The 16,031-nt window shown below is 35.8% G+C and overlaps 1 protein-coding gene across 1 annotated transcript; it reads left to right on the top strand.

Annotated features, from left to right (window-relative positions):
- Window positions 1-7,711: 7,711 nt before the first annotated feature.
- LOC122091049 (cation/calcium exchanger 1-like) lies at window positions 7,712-9,743 on the top strand. The gene has a single exon (XM_042660862.1). The coding sequence runs from the start codon at window positions 7,881-7,883 to the stop codon at window positions 9,600-9,602; it is 1,722 nt and encodes a 573-aa protein (XP_042516796.1). The 5' UTR covers window positions 7,712-7,880; the 3' UTR covers window positions 9,603-9,743.
- Window positions 9,744-16,031: the final 6,288 nt, after the last annotated feature.

Genomic DNA, 16,031 nt, shown 5'->3' with positions numbered 1-16,031 from the left:
GTCCCTATATGGTTTGAAACAGTCTCCTAGACAGTGGTGTAAAAGGTTTGATTCAGTTATGGCTAGTTTTAGACACTTTAGGTGTCAATATGACTGTTGTGTTTATTTCAGAAAGCTCTCTGATGGGTCATTCATATATTTGTTGCTTTATGTTGATGATATGTTGATTGCAGCAAAAGATAGGAATGAGGTCAATAGGTTGAAGGAACAATTAAGTTCTGAATTTGAGATGAAAGATTTGGGGGCAGCAAGGAAGATCCTTGGTATGGAGATCAAGATGGATAGAAAAGCAGGAAAACTGTGGCTATCTCAACAAAAGTACACTGATAAGGTATTGAATCGTTCTGGCATGAAAAATGCCAAACCTGTAACTACTCCTCTTGCATCTCACTTTAGACTTTCAACTGCTCTATCACCTAAGACAGATGAAGAGGTGGAGTACATGTCACGTGTTCCATACTCTAGTGCAGTTGGCTCCGTTATGTATGCTATGGTTTGCACTTATCCTGACATTTCACAAGCTGTCAGTGTGGTGAGCAGATATTTGTCATGTCCAGGTAAAGCTCATTGGGAAGCAGTGAAGTGGATACTTAGGTACTTGAAAGGGACCTCTGGTGTTTGTTTGGAGTTTGGGAGGAATGGTGATAATTTATCTGGTTATGTTGATTCAGATTATGCAAGTGATCTTGACAAGAGGAGGTCACTCACAGGCTATGTATTTACTTTTGGAGGAAGTACGGTTAGTTGGAAAGCTACTTTACAGGCTACAGCTGCATTATTTACTATTGAAGCAGAGTATATGGCAGTGACTGAGGCAATTAAAGAAGCTATTTGGCTTAGAGGTTTGTTGGGAGAACTCAGCATGGATCATAGGGTGACTGTTGTCCATTGTGATAGCCAGAGTGCTATTCACTTAACTAAAGATCCAATGTATCATGAGAGGAGAAAGCACATTGATGTTCGGTATCATTTCATAAAACAGATAATTGCTCAAGGTAATATTCAAGTGTTGAAGATTGGTACTGAAGATAATCCAGCTGATATGTTGACTAAGCCTTTATGTGTTGGTAAGTTTGAGCATTGCTCGAACTTACTTGGTGTTTGTCGTGTTTGAGTTTAACCCTTTAGAGGGCTATTGGAGAAGATGAAGATATTAGCTATTTGTTTATCTGTTGGAGGAGAATTCAAGCCAAGGTGGAGATTTGTTAAGTTTGTCACGAATTCTTGACCCGTTTTGAAGATTGACCCGATCCGACATATTTTGGTGGCGACCCGAATGGAAAATTTTCTGAGATCTGTGATGGAAGCAGAGGGGTTGGGTCGATAGGCCCAAACTCGGAGCCCATCACTGATCTCGTATGGGGGTGCGGGGGGTATGGTTCGATCGGATCGATCGCGACCCGATGGGTCGACCTGTGATTTGGAGTATATATAATGTACTGTTGTTTGTTGAGAAAGTCATTGTATTCCAGGGTTTTCACGCAACTAGGGTTTCAGGGCGAGTTTTTCCTCGCCTCTGCTAGGGTGTAATTTCTCTTCTGCATAGTGAATTATCTTCTTCTTCGCCCGAGGACGTAGCACACCACCCTGGTGTGTGAACCTCGTTAAATCTCTGTCGTACGATCTCTTTATTATTCGTGTTTTTTGGTGTTTGATCTAACAAAGTGATCATCTGAAGCAATGCTTGATAAAGAAATAGAAAGAATGATCTCAGCAATATCCAGGGACCACCAATGATAAACAACCGAAGAATACCAAGTCATAGTTGAATGATCTATCAACTTTGCAACCTTTGTAGGGGCTTGGAAATGAAGGGGAAATGGAGCAGTAGGATTGCCACATGAAGTTTAAAATAGGACATATAGTATTGCGGGGTAGATGATAAAATAGATTGAATCAAAGTATGTCTTTCCACCACACTGAGAAACTTGGATTTCCAATGGCTGAGACGAGCATTGACATGGGCCAAAAGCCCAGAGCAATGATCCTTAGTGATCCTCTTCCCCTCATAAGGAATTACCAAATATAAATCCAAAGGAGAAGTTGGAGATATGTGAAAAAAATCAAATAATTTTCTTTTAAGGAAATTAGGAACGTTAGGGCTGAATTGAGCTTTGGATTTGAGAATATTAGTGCATGGACCTGAATAATGACAATATTGTTGAATAATTTTGTTAAGGCTCGGGCTTCACATTCATTAGCCTGACCAAACAGAATCAGGTCATCTGCAAAAGCCACATGTGAAATGGGTTCACAACCTCTACCAATGCGAATGCCATGAATGAATTTATGATTTTGAGCATGAAGAAGGTGAGAAGAGAGGACTTCAACACAAATCACAAATAGATATGGGGATAGAGGGTCCCCTTGCCGAAGACCTCTTGTGGGAATAGATGAGAAAGAAGAGATCCATTGAGAAGAAAAAAAATAGACACAAATTCAACACAAAACATCACTCTTCTAATCCAATCAACATGAAAACGATAAGCCTCAAGAGTTTTTCTCATAAAAGCCCGTTCCAGCCTCTCACATGCTTTATTCATATACAATTTTATAGACATCCATCCACATTTCCCCTTCTTTTTCTTGTTGATGCAATGAAGGATCTCATGACATAACAACACATTATCCTGAATGTGCCTACCCTTGATAAAACTATTCTAATTGAAACAAATAATTTTATGCAAAACACCCCTTAACCTTCTAGTGATAATTTTGAAATAATCTTGTAAGTGAAGTTGCACAAATTGATAGGAAAAAAATCATTAATAAAAGAGAGGTGTTGTACCTTTGGGATAAAAATGATGTAAGTATCATTTAGGGCCCAACTGACATCACTCCCGATTCTTGATTTCATTGATCTTTGTTTCATGGGAATAGATTGGGAGTAGAATTTTGTTTGATAAAACCAGTTTGATTTTATGTTCGTAGGAATCAGACCGGCCCCAATTGGCCCACCCCCCAAAATTAGGAATTGCAGAGCATAAAAAATCTGCTTTCATCGCGCCGAAACAAAACTCGTGAAGCAAATCACTTACGAAATAGATGGTCCCTCGATGTTTTTTGGCAAATTCACCTGATACCTCCTCAAAAAACTTTTTCTCAATTTTTTTCTATTATGAGACCTTTTCAAGCTAAATGTCTTCCTCCTCTCAAATCTCCCATGGAGTCCTCCACAAGGAAAATGTCTTCCTCATCTAAAATTTCTCTCAAGCATAACTCCACAAGGAAGACTCCCCTTAGGTCTCTCTCTCTCTCTCTCTCTCTCTCTCTCTATTTTCCCTTTGCTGATCTATATAATGTTTGGGATTAATGCACTGTTCAGTATAAAACCTTGGCTTTCAGTGGTTAGAGGATTATCATGCCCAATCAATATGGATTCTCTTCAAGCAATGGGTAGTGGGTAGCAGTTTTATGTTAGAAATAAAGCATATTTGTTAAACGTTTTGGAGGATTCCTTCTCTTCATTGCCTAATTGCATCAGTAATAAACAAAACATAATGAAGTATTGCATCAACGAACAATAGAAATAAGAGTTCCCATCTTAGACGCTTGACTTGAGAGCAAGCAAAAAAAAAGAAAAAAAGAACTACAGATTCTGTAGCTCACTTGAAGTAGACACCCACCACTACTCATCAGAATAATTGAACTTTATTGAATGGAATTGTAAATCAATCTACCCTCTCCCGTAAATGCAAAGTTTCTTCTTCGTCTTTTCATGGAAAAAATCCCTTTAACCTGGCAAAGGACATTTTATGCTTTTGCACTACCTAGTTTCTACACCATCTTTTGCCCAAACCCCTTCCTCTACCCTAGCTGAAGCTTCACTTTTGTTTACTATTTTCTTTGTTCTTTACTTAAAATCAAATTAAACTTTATTGGTTTTAGATCATGACCAAATGTTATTTCATACAATCAATATTTTTTTTAATTATTTGTGCAAGTATAATGATTGAATGTGTTATATTATGTCCGTATTAGAATTTAGATAAAATGGCAACTATTTCAATCAATGAAGCAGAGTCACCAAAGTGGTCAAAAACTGAACTAGATGCCCATGTTTCTATAATGGTTGTGGAGGTCAAAAAAGGCAAACGTGAAATGGTAATTTTGCAATTATTAGGTTACAGGCGAAAGTGAATTTTTTTAATTTTGTCACCAATCGTTGATTTTGATCTGAGTTAATTTTAAAATTACTTCCTTGACGGCTTACCAATCGGTGATCTTGATCTTAGAAATCACAAAAATCATAAAAAAAAATCACCCCCAAACAGAATCATTGAATTGAGAACAAAAGTGTTATCAATCGGACCATTCCGCGCAAAAGTCCTAGGAAAGAAAAAGCTTTGACAGCCATAGAGACTTGAGCTCCAATTATAATCCATATTGAATGGAAGAAACCACTAGAGAAACCATTGGGTCCTGATGATTTAGAGGGAGGCATACTTTTAACGATACTAAAAATCTCTGCATCAATAACAGGTTGCATGATTTTATCATTATCCTAACCAGAGACCCAATTACGAATGAAATCTAAATATTGGACGATTCATCCAAATCACTATCACTGTGGCCCTGTTGTTACACATGATGAGAAGAAAGTTTTGTTTGCACTTTCTAGCAACTGCCATTTGTTGTAGATGAGACATGTGTAATTAAAATTGACATGGTGGTTTGCAACCCACCACCATTAAATAGACCTTGAGGAAGGCTGCTAATGGTTTCTCAAAACAAGAAACCAGAAGGGCCTGGAACCCATTCAAATATGTTGTTGGATTGGGGCATTGAGAAGAAATTGTTCTCTGTTACCTTAGATAATGCTGGAGCTAACATTTGTTTTATTGAGTATTTGAAAAAATGTTTGGTATTGAAAAAGGCATTGCTATGTAGTGGTGAGTTTTTTCACAACAGATGTTATGCTTACATATTGAACCTAATTGTATAAGATGATTTGAAGTTCATTGATGAATCTGTACATTTTATTCGATCAAGTGTAGCATATGTGAAGTCATCTCAAGCAAGGAGAGTAAAGTTTCTTAAATACTACAAGCAAATGGATATACCAAGTCAGAAAGGGTTGCATGGAGATGTTTTCACAAGGTAGAACTCGACTTATCCCATGCTTAATTCTGTCATCATCTATCAGACTACATTTCAACAACTAGAGTTGGTGGATAAAAACTTTAAAGTGTATCCAAGCAATGAGGATTGGAAAAAATGTTGATACTTATGCAAAACTTTTAAGCCTTTTAATGACATTACTGAATTATTGTCTGGATCAAAGTACCCAACAACAAATTTGTATTTTCGTAATGTATGGAAGATACATTTGTATTTGTTGGAAACAATAAATTAGGGAGAAGACTATATGAAGAAGATGGCACAACAGATGAAAAAGAAGTTTAACAAATATTGGGACTCATATAGCATCATTTTAACTATTGTAGTTGTATTTGACCCTCGTTACAAGCTAATCTTTGTTAGGTATGCTTTTGATAAGATGCACAGTTCGGATTCAATAGCATTGAAAAATTTTTACCTTGTAAATTCGACCTTAGCACGACTCTTTGAAGAGTACCGGTGCATGAAGTGACTGAGGAAGAGAGGGGATTACAGCCACATGCTATTGAGACCAATACAATTGAAGATGTTTTAGATTGGTAGGTATAAATCATTATGTTTTTTCTTTTTCTTTTTATTTTTTTTTGTAGTTTAAAACATATATTCTAATTCAATATATTACATTATTCATGTTGATTCTTTTGTTTTGTTGGAGCTATCCATGTATGAGAGTTTCAATACTAATGTAATACAAGATAAATTTGAATTAAATTTATATCTAGAAGAGCCAAGGATTAAAGATCTGATCAAGCATTATGATGTATTGGTCTTTTGGAAATCATAAGGAGCAAAATATCGTGATCTTACTCGGATGACGCGGGATGTGTTGGCTGTTCTAGTATCAACTATTGCTTCTGAATCTGTTTTTAGTGTTGGAGGTAGAGTCATTAACAAATATAGAAGTTATTGCCTACAAATGCTAAAGCGTTGATTTGCCTTCGAGATTGGATGTTCGGAGTAGACTTTAAAGGTAATTTCTGAAAATTTAAATATACATTTTTCATCCGTTAAACAAATGTTACTTTATCTCATTTTTTTATCATATTCTTAATGTCTTACATGTTCTCTTGTTCATTTTGTACACTTAAAGCTGAACCGGTTGATGATGCCAATGATTTGACTGATTCTTTGTAGGATGTGTTATCTTTGAATGGGAGTGGTGATACTAATATTATTGCAGAACCTACATAAAATATCTTCTAATGCCTCTATGGTAGCTAATGTTTAGTCTGTTAGGTGACATTCCACATTTATTATCATTCTTGTTCTTTGGTTATGACATATTCGCTATCTTTTATCTTTATATTTACTAATATTTATGTTCTCAATGTAAGAAGTTTTTTATGCTTCATCTATTAGGTGGAACTAATGTTGAAGCACTCCAACGTTAAAACACTTGAGGTTAAATGAAATCAGGATATTTTTAGGTCATGTATCTAAATATTTAATTTTGGGGATGCTTGAATACGAATTTAAGATTTTTTTTGTGATATTTTTAAATATTTTAATTGTGGGATGCTTGGATAACAATTTAGGATTTTTTATGATGTTTCTAAATATTTTAATTATGAGGGTGCTTGGATGAAATTTATGAATTTTTTGTGATGCTTTTAAATATTTTAATTGTAGAGATGCTTGCATGATCATGATGTATCAAAATTTTGGTGTCTTAATTGAATTTTCATTGACATCATTTAATTGTTAGAACATGTATTCATGGATAAGGTTAAGAGAATAGTGCAATTATAGATAGATGGATTCATGGGGAGATGGATAATTAAAATAAAATTAAAGCATTGTGATGGATATATTTGAATGAGGGTAAATGAATTTACAATCGACGAGTTTGGTTAACATAGGTCAAATCGTTAAAAAGTTTTACAAATATTTGATTTCTCGTCTGGTTAAAGTGAATTAGCTAAAAATAAATAAGAAAATGAAATGGTTGGTTTTGACTCTTGATTTCTTGTCATTTTTTTGGGTTTGCATAATTATAATTAAGTGGGCTGGAATATAAGAGAGCATTTTAAATAGGACCCATTTAAAAGTCGATTAAAGTCCGTTTAATGCTAAACAGGTCTGTAGCTCAGTTAAGGCCCGACTAAAACCCGATTAAGGTTTAATTTTAGTAGTCTGATTATAACCCAAGACCGACTGACCGACCAAGTATAAAGTATACCATGTCCTCACTAACTAAGCCCAATTAGTTAAATGGACAGACATAGTGTAGCCCTTGAAAATCTTTAAACTCGATTAGGTCCGATCGAGATCGAATCTACCCGACTAGTTGACACCCCTAATTTAGAGGTAGGCATCTTCTATGCTAAAAATCTCTGCATCAGTAAGAGGTAAGAGGTTGCATGATTTTCTCATAATCCTAAGGGACCCAATTACAAATGAACCCGACCCAATTAGGACTGAAATCTAAATATTGGATAATTCGTCAAACCACTGGCACCATTTTTTTTTTTTTTTGTGCATAAAGTCATTGTGGCCCAGCAACTGCCATTTGTTGTAGATGAGCCACGTGTAATTAAAACTTATCTGATGGTTCGCAACCCACCACCATTAAATAGACCTTGAGAAAAGCTGCAATGGCTTCTCAAAACAAGAAACCAGAAGGGGCCCGGATCAGAGTGTTCATCCCACCATAAGCAAAAGGTTAGATTTCTTCACTCTGTTTACGGTATACCACATCTGGAAAACAACTTCTCTGAAAAATCTTCGTAATACCCATTTTTTCTCTCTAAGACCATGATATGTACCCAATTTCCTGGTCAAAGGTTTCTTTTCGGCTTTTCTTAATGGCTACTGAAGTTTCTAAGACCCATCTCAAGACCTGTCTTCTAGTCTTCCTAATCTTCTCGTTTCTGTCAATCTCTCTTTCCTTCATCAAACCGCAAGGGTCTCCTCTTTCCACTACTTCCCAGCTCTTCAATGGCAGAACAAACCCTGTTTGTGATGGTTTGCGGAGGCTAAAAGACTACAAATCGATCTGCTCATTCATTCAATCCAATAACCCATGTGTCTCTCAAGGCTTTCTTGATTATCTCTATCTCTTCTATTGCATTTGTGGGCGATGGCCCCCTTTGGGCTATTCTATTCTGTCAATCTGGCTTATTCTTCTGTTTTACCTTCTTGGAAACACAGCTTCTGAGTACTTCTGCTCTTCTCTTGAGAGCTTATCAAGGGTTTTGAAGCTCTCTCCTGCCATAGCTGGGGTCACTCTTCTTTCTCTGGGCAACGGAGCACCAGATGGGTTTGCTAGTCTAGTTTCCTTCACTGGAACTGGGGCTCGTCGTGTGGGTCTCAACAGTGTAGTAGGGGGTGCTCTCTTTGTTTCCTGTGTTGTAGTTGGAATCATAAGCACTTTCATGGGGCCTCATCAGAGTTTAATTGATAAATCTGATTTTGTAAGAGATATTTGCTTCTTGCTTTTAGGGGTTGTGTCATTGATTTCTATTATGATTATTGGAGCAATCAATATTTGGGGAGCAGTGGCTTTTGTTTCTCTGTATTTCATTTATGTCCTTGTTGTCTACTTCATGCATTTCCACAGGAGTAGGAACACAGAGGACTTTGGGATTGATTCTGGTGGTGAATTGAGTGAACCCATTTTAGGAAATTGTGAAAAGGATGATCTTGAAGGTTATTGTCATAAGAAAGAAGAAGAAGCTGGTTGTAGAGCTTCTTTTGGTAGGTTATTGTACAATATTGTAGTAGGGTTGCCTCTGTACTTACCAAGGAGATTGACCATTCCTGTTGTTAGTGAGGAGAGATGGTCCAAGCCCTTTGCAGTTGCTTCAGTTACATTAGCACCAGTTCTCTTGGGAGCCCTTTGGAACTCAGAGAAGGGAAGCAGTATAGGTTCTAGAGAAGGCCTTGTGGTATATGTAATTGGTGGGTTGATAGGGATTACTTTTGGGATACTTGCATTCCTGACAACAGAGAAAGAGAGTCCTCCAAAGAAATATATCTTACCATGGCTTGTTGCAGGTTTCTTGATGAGCGTAACTTGGAGTTATATGATAGCTCAGGAATTGATTGGGTTACTAATTTCACTTGGTTATGTAATTGGGGTGAGCCCTTCAATTCTAGGGCTGACAGTGCTTGCTTGGGGAAACTCACTAGGGGATTTGATAACAAATTGTACAATGGTGGCTGTGAATGGTGGGTCAGATGGAGTCCAGGTGGCAATGTCAGGGTGTTATGCAGGACCCACCTTCAACATATTGGTGGGGTTGGGCATGTCACTAGTTGTCTCATGTTGGCTTGCATATCCATCTAGTGTTTTGATACCTAAAGATCCACTTCTCTTGGAGACACTAGCCTTATTGGTGGCTGGTTTGGTTTGGGCTCTTGTTATTCTGCCAAAGAGAAACATGAAGATTGATGGGTTTTTGGGAGCAGGGCTTTTGGCAATATACCTAGTATCTATTTCCTTGAGAGTTATTCAGGCACTTGGAGTTGGATCTATTTAATTTCATCATCATTTGTAAAGTAGTTATAGAATTTGGGAAATCAATGGAATATGTTTATAATCAATAGCTAGGAATTGTGATTGTTTATGTTATTGAACAATATGATGATAGACGTTAGATCTGCTCTGTGTCTTGTTTTTTCATAGTCCTTTCTCTCTGTCTCTTATTATTTAATGATTGATTATTTGACAGAGGATTTTTATTTTCATTATTATTTTTTTCTTGAGGGGGACAAGATGAGGAAAACAAATGGCGATATAAAAGGAGGGGACAAGACGAGGATTCGAGGAACGAGAGTCTTGAAAACAGACCTCTCGAGTGCCAGTGTTCAACTGCATTTTGCTTCCTAGCTATTTCAGAATTTTTGTTCCATTTAATTTCACTCTTGCTCTCTAATGACCAAATGGGCTATTTCAAAATTTCTATTCTATTTGATTTCACTATTGCTCTTTAATGAACATGGTTACTTTGATGGACAAAGCAGGAATTTCATATTAAAAATAAGATATAACCTTTATTCTTCTTGTAATGGTCACACACCAGTATCATGACCCCACCACCATATCATCACAACTAAAACAATTTCAATTTCTTAACGAAAAATCTATTTGTCGGCTATTTCATGAAATCAATCTAAAATTGAAATAAAAATCGAAGCAAATCAAGCCATCAGGCTTTAGTTTTAGTATGTGGATTAGCTTGAAAATAGTGGAGCAATATCTCTCAATTCAAGCTTCAAAGCTTCTTTTAACAGTCATAATGTAAAAACATCTATGCATTTTGTGTTTACGAGGAAAATTAAAAGACAAGCAGTTTGGGAACCATTGGTAGAGGTTGTGCATTTTAAAAATAAAAAGTACAAGGCATGTCCCGTTCCAGAAGTAACGTTGCTTCATTGTGACCTAATAGTAGAAATATTCTCTTCGCAAAGTGAGACTAGGTTGCATACATATCTCTCTCATCCCATGTGCACTGAGCATGATGCATTAAAGCCAAGGCTAGCCGCAATGCAATTGCCATTGACACCACAACAGCCATGGATGAATGAGCCACATCAAGAGTTGGACTTACCATTGAAATCCATATACCTTTAGGGAAAAAGATCCCTACCTGATCGCACTCCCTATGCCCGACACGGGTGGCAAAAAGACCCCCTACCCCTTGGTTTGGATGCTTGTCCACTTTCTCTTATTGGCTCTCACGCTGGTGCAGTGGCCGCACAATCAGATAGCGATACAAACCCTAACTTTTATCATTAATATTGATAAAAACCAATTAAAAATAGGAATCTGACTGTCCAATCACTAATTTTTAACTGATTCTAAAGTCCTGAACCAATTAGTTATTTTGAGATGGTCATAATCTTAGCTCCCAAGAGATGGAACTAGTTAAGACCCATCCTGATTATTGGTGCCGTCCCAGTTAACATCCATAAATACCAAGGTTAAACTTCAATTTAAGAGTACATATGGTTGAGACGATACCAAATATTATTCTCCAAGGATATGGACACAACGCGAAGAAGATGGTGTTTTTCATTCTATTGAATAAAATGAGAGTAGTTGTCCATGTAAGAATCTGTTAGAATCTATGTTATTGTGATATTTGGAAAAATAACATACCTTCGTAATAATAATAATTCATCACAATAAAAAAAAAAAAAAATTTCTCCAACATATTGAATTAAATAACCTTGAGAGATAAACCTCACATTGGTGAATTGTCATGGGTAAGGTGTCTCAGGAAAACTCTCACTTGGGTTGGAATCACCTTGGTAGTTGGTAGCACCTTTGATAAGGATACAATCTTAATTTTGTAAGGGTGGTTTAAAAATGAATCTGTGAAAATAAAAACAGAAGTTCTCAAGGTAGAGAAAGAAAACGTGAAATAAAGATTCGATATGTAGAATCTAACCAAAACATAAATACAATATTTCCAAAGCCTTTCAATCTACATGCACAATTTTATTGAAATTTATTCAATTTCTAATATTTTTCAATAAAAGGGAAAATCTCATTAACAGATATCACTTTCCAATATCATTTCAATAGACGGAAATTCTCATTCATATTCAATTTTTAGTGCGTTAACATCCTCTTCCTCTTCAATGTCAATTCCAATGCAACAATCCCCACAGACGATCAGCTGAATCTCAGACATATAATATATTCATATCAATTATTCAATCATTTATATATCATTTATGAATGGATTCAATCACATTTCAAGTACCAATTCCCATGAAAGGAGAATGATTCCATTCACCTCTCAGTAATTTAATTCAGTGAGAGATAAGGACTCGATTCCAATATCAATAGTATCATTAAATTTCCAATACCATTTCAATAAAGGGTAAATCTCATTCATATATATCAAATTCAATGAAATAATTATTTCCAAATATTAATCCAAATAAGGGAAAATTGCATTCACATATCAAGCCCAATAGAATCGTTCAATATCCATATCATTCCAATAAAAGGAAAAATCCCAAAATATATCAATCCCAATTGCTATATTCAATTTTCCAGATATTAATTCTCTTGATGGAACTATACCCCTTTTGGCCACATTAATAATTTGAAAAGCTCCTGGATATGGAAAATCTTTCTAACCTCCCCTTCTAATAACTCATCTATTTCCTATAAACTTGAATGGATTTTGGAGGCCGAAGAAAAATTTTGATTCCAGATATATTTACGTTTCACAGGGATCTTCGTAATACCAAATTCTACCATTATGTGGCCAAACTCAATAATAGTAAGAAATCTATTGAATCCATCAGGTCAAGGGATGGGAACATTATATCTAATCCTAGTGACATAGCCAACGAGTTTGCTTCCTTTCTATCCAACCTCTTCACTACATCCAACCCCCTTGATTCCTCTTTTATGAGTGCCTCTTTTCCCCAGTTCTAGATAACTCTGAAGCATACCTCCTAGATAAAATACAACTTTGATGAAATCTGTAAGTCTGTATTCTCTCTGTTCTCTATTGGTGCCTACAAGGCTCCAGATGCGGATGCTTCATATGTTGAGGAATTCATACCTATCAGTTTGTGCTATGTTTCTTATAAGATTATTACCAAAATTTTGACTTGTAGACTCAAAAGTGATCTTCATAAAATTAAATCCCCTTTTTAGTCTGCTTTTGTTCCTAGGACACAAATCACTGATAACATTATTATTACTTAAGAGATTTTTCATTACCTTAAGAATACAAAGGGAAAACCGGTTTGTTGCTATTAAGCTTGACATGGCCAAGGCTTATGACAAACTTGAATGGGGTTTTCTGAGAGGACTATTTGATTTTCTAGGTTTTGGTGAAAAATTGGGGGACATTATTAGTTATCTCATCAGCTTCTCCTCTTTTCAATCAAACTTAGAGGATCTGCTTTTAAATTTTCTGAACCATCCACGGTATAAAAAAGGGCGTCCTCTTAACCTTTTTCTTTTTATTGTTCCCATGGAAGCCCTCTTCCACCTTTATTGTACATACAGAGACCTCAACATTTTCAAAGGAATCACGGTGGATCGTAGAGCCCCTGGGGTTTCACATTATTTTTTGCAGATGATACTTTTATTTTTTATCAAGCAATCACAGATGATCAACAATCAAATGCATTCTTGACATTTTTTTGGATCTATTTTTTTTTCACAGTCAATTTCGGCAAAAGCAGAATTACGTTAAGCTCTAATGTGAATAGTCCCTCCAAATAGGCAAATTTTAACATTCTTGATATATAAGAAATGAAAAATAATTCTACCAATCTTGGCACTAATCTTTCTAATCTTTTCCATGATAGAGTCAAAAGAACCAGATTCAGCCATATTGTTAATAGGGTAGACAAGAAACTTCCTATATGGAAATCTAATCTTCTCTCTTTGGTAGGGAGAATTGTCCTCATTCAATCAGCCCTCTCTTCTATTATTTCTTACCTCATGTCTTATTTTACATTTTCCAAGGTTATTTTCAAGAAATTAGACTCTATCTATCTGCGTTTTTGGAATGGAGACAACAGCCAAACAAAAAAATCCCACCTCGTTGGCTGACATAGAGTCTGCTCTCCAAAATCCGAATGTGATCTTGGCTTGAGAGACTCAGAAACCCAGAATAAAGCTCGCTCTTAAAATGGGATGGCAGTTGATTACTAAACAAAACTCTCTTTGGGTGTAAATCTTGAACCATAAATACTTCTCAAACGAGCCTATCTTTAACCCTAAGACTTTGAGGCAAAAAGGATTTGCCACCAGGAACAACATTACAAGTATTCTCCTAATCTTTAATAAAATGGTTTTGTGAAAAATTGGTAATTTGAATAATACCAAGTTCTGGACTGAGCCTTGGATCCCTACTAACCGCAACATCATTTCCAATCTTAATGTTTCAATTCCCCCTCCTCCTCTCTTACTAAGGTAAGTGATTTTACCATTGAAAATAATTGGAATACTCGTCTATTATCTTTTGTACTCCAATTATCATTACTAAATGATATCTTGCAAATTCCTATAAACTGTAACTCTGATAGATGGTGATATCACCTCTAACAAAAAAAAAAAAAAAAAGGTTCTTACCACTAAAATGGTAGCTAAGTTTTTGAAATGTGATTTGATTACTAACCCAATTGGACTCAAACTGTAGTTGCTTATTTCTTTACTCATACTAGTGGCGACACTCAAAGTTAAGTTTCATATTTTTTTTTGGGAGATTAGTACTTGGAGGAATTCTCACTAATGATATCTTGGGAAAATAGATGAATGTAGATACAACTGGTGGAATCTACCGCAATCAACTTGAATTGAATCTATGTGGCACACCTTTCTCTCATGTGACTTTACTAAGAATTTCGGTAGTAAGCCCCTTGGGACTGCGAACTGAGAATCTATCTCCTAATTCTATTAAGAATCTCATCATGTATTTCCTTAATTCTAATACAATCCCTGATAGTAATCTTATTAATTTCTTTGATATTTTCATCATCATACCCTATTTCTTATGGACACATAGGAACAAAATTACATTCACTAATGTTAAACGAAACTCCCACTCAATCCTTCGTCCTGTCGAGCAATGGACTAATCCATACTGCCAACCTATCCAACAACAAGTGATTTCTTACCAAACTGAACCTGTGTTGCCTTGCGTCCCTTTCCTTAACATCACCATTATGATTTGTGCTAGTGTTTTATATACATATAACAATATTTCTGGATGGATTACTTGCATCATTAATAAAGGGAAATGTGTTTCATTATCTACCAATTTTTTTATGATAGAAAAAAGTATTGGGGCTAAGGATGTGAATTTGAAACCGAACCGAGCTGTTTACACCGAAACCGCAAAACGGTTTAGTAAATGGTTTGGTTCTGTTTTCAAGTTTCAGGCCAATTAGCTAAATGGTTCGGATCCATTTTAACCGCTTAACCTATTGGTTTCAAACCGAATTGAAACCGTAAGAATCGAACCATTTAAACCGTCAAAACCTATCCGATTAACCCGTATAACGATTAAGTAACCAACTTTTTGGGAGGTGATATTTTTTCTTTTAACCTCGTATAAAATTCTTTGGACATTTGTTTCATATTTTAAGTAATTATTTTCTTCCTTTATATAGCTGAGACGGATGAAGAGGAATTATTTGAATCCTTGGAAGATGTGTTTTTAGAGCCTTTTACTCCTACTTTAGCATCATCCACCACTACTACCGGTGTTCATTAGTAGTTTTGTTTGCATTTTATTTTCTCAATGTAATATTTTCTTTTGCTTAGTAGTTTGGTTGTTTTAACAAAACATAATGGTTTGTATTTCACATTCTCAAAATTGAATTGTTTATTACAAAAAGTAAATTTTAGTAAACATGCAAATAAACTAGCAAACCGATTGCTAACCGTTTAGAAACCGTATGGAATATACTGAAACCGAAATCGAAACCGTTTAAAACCGTTAAATCGACACAGTTTAAAAACCGTGGAACTGAAACCGTTTACTAAATGGTTGCGGTTTCAGAAAGTGCAACCATTTAGTAAATGGTGCGGTTTTGATTTCATCCAAATAAATGTGAACTGGATTGAACCGCACCGTTTAAACCGAAACCAAACTCAATAATACCCTTAATTGGGGCCAATGCATGAGGTTTCCTTCTTGGATTAAAGCAAGCAAAAAGGGATGGATGGAATATGGAATAAGTATGAGTGATTCGGAGGATTTGGAACATTTATTTTTTGATCGAAGTATCAGGCCTTGGAGCATGGTCCTTTTTTTTTTGATGTTTATAATCTTTTACCTTTAACATCTTTTTGGCTCAGGCCTACAAACGACGTGGTCCTTCTTATGTGATGCGTGGCTTATATGGCCATGAACAAACAATCTAACATTGGTATCTCTAATGTTGACATTGATCTACTTACTTATTTTACTTTCCTTTTACAA

The sequence above is a fragment of the Macadamia integrifolia genome, chromosome 10 (genome assembly GCF_013358625.1).
Source record: "Macadamia integrifolia cultivar HAES 741 chromosome 10, SCU_Mint_v3, whole genome shotgun sequence".
Taxonomy (NCBI): Eukaryota; Viridiplantae; Streptophyta; class Magnoliopsida; order Proteales; family Proteaceae; genus Macadamia; species Macadamia integrifolia.
This window is presented reverse-complemented; position numbering and strand designations above follow the sequence as displayed.

Coding starts and splice junctions, on each gene's coding strand:
- LOC122091049 (XM_042660862.1), top strand. CDS start 7,881: ATGTACCCAATTTCCTGGTCAAAGGTTTCTTTTCGGCTTTTCTTAATG.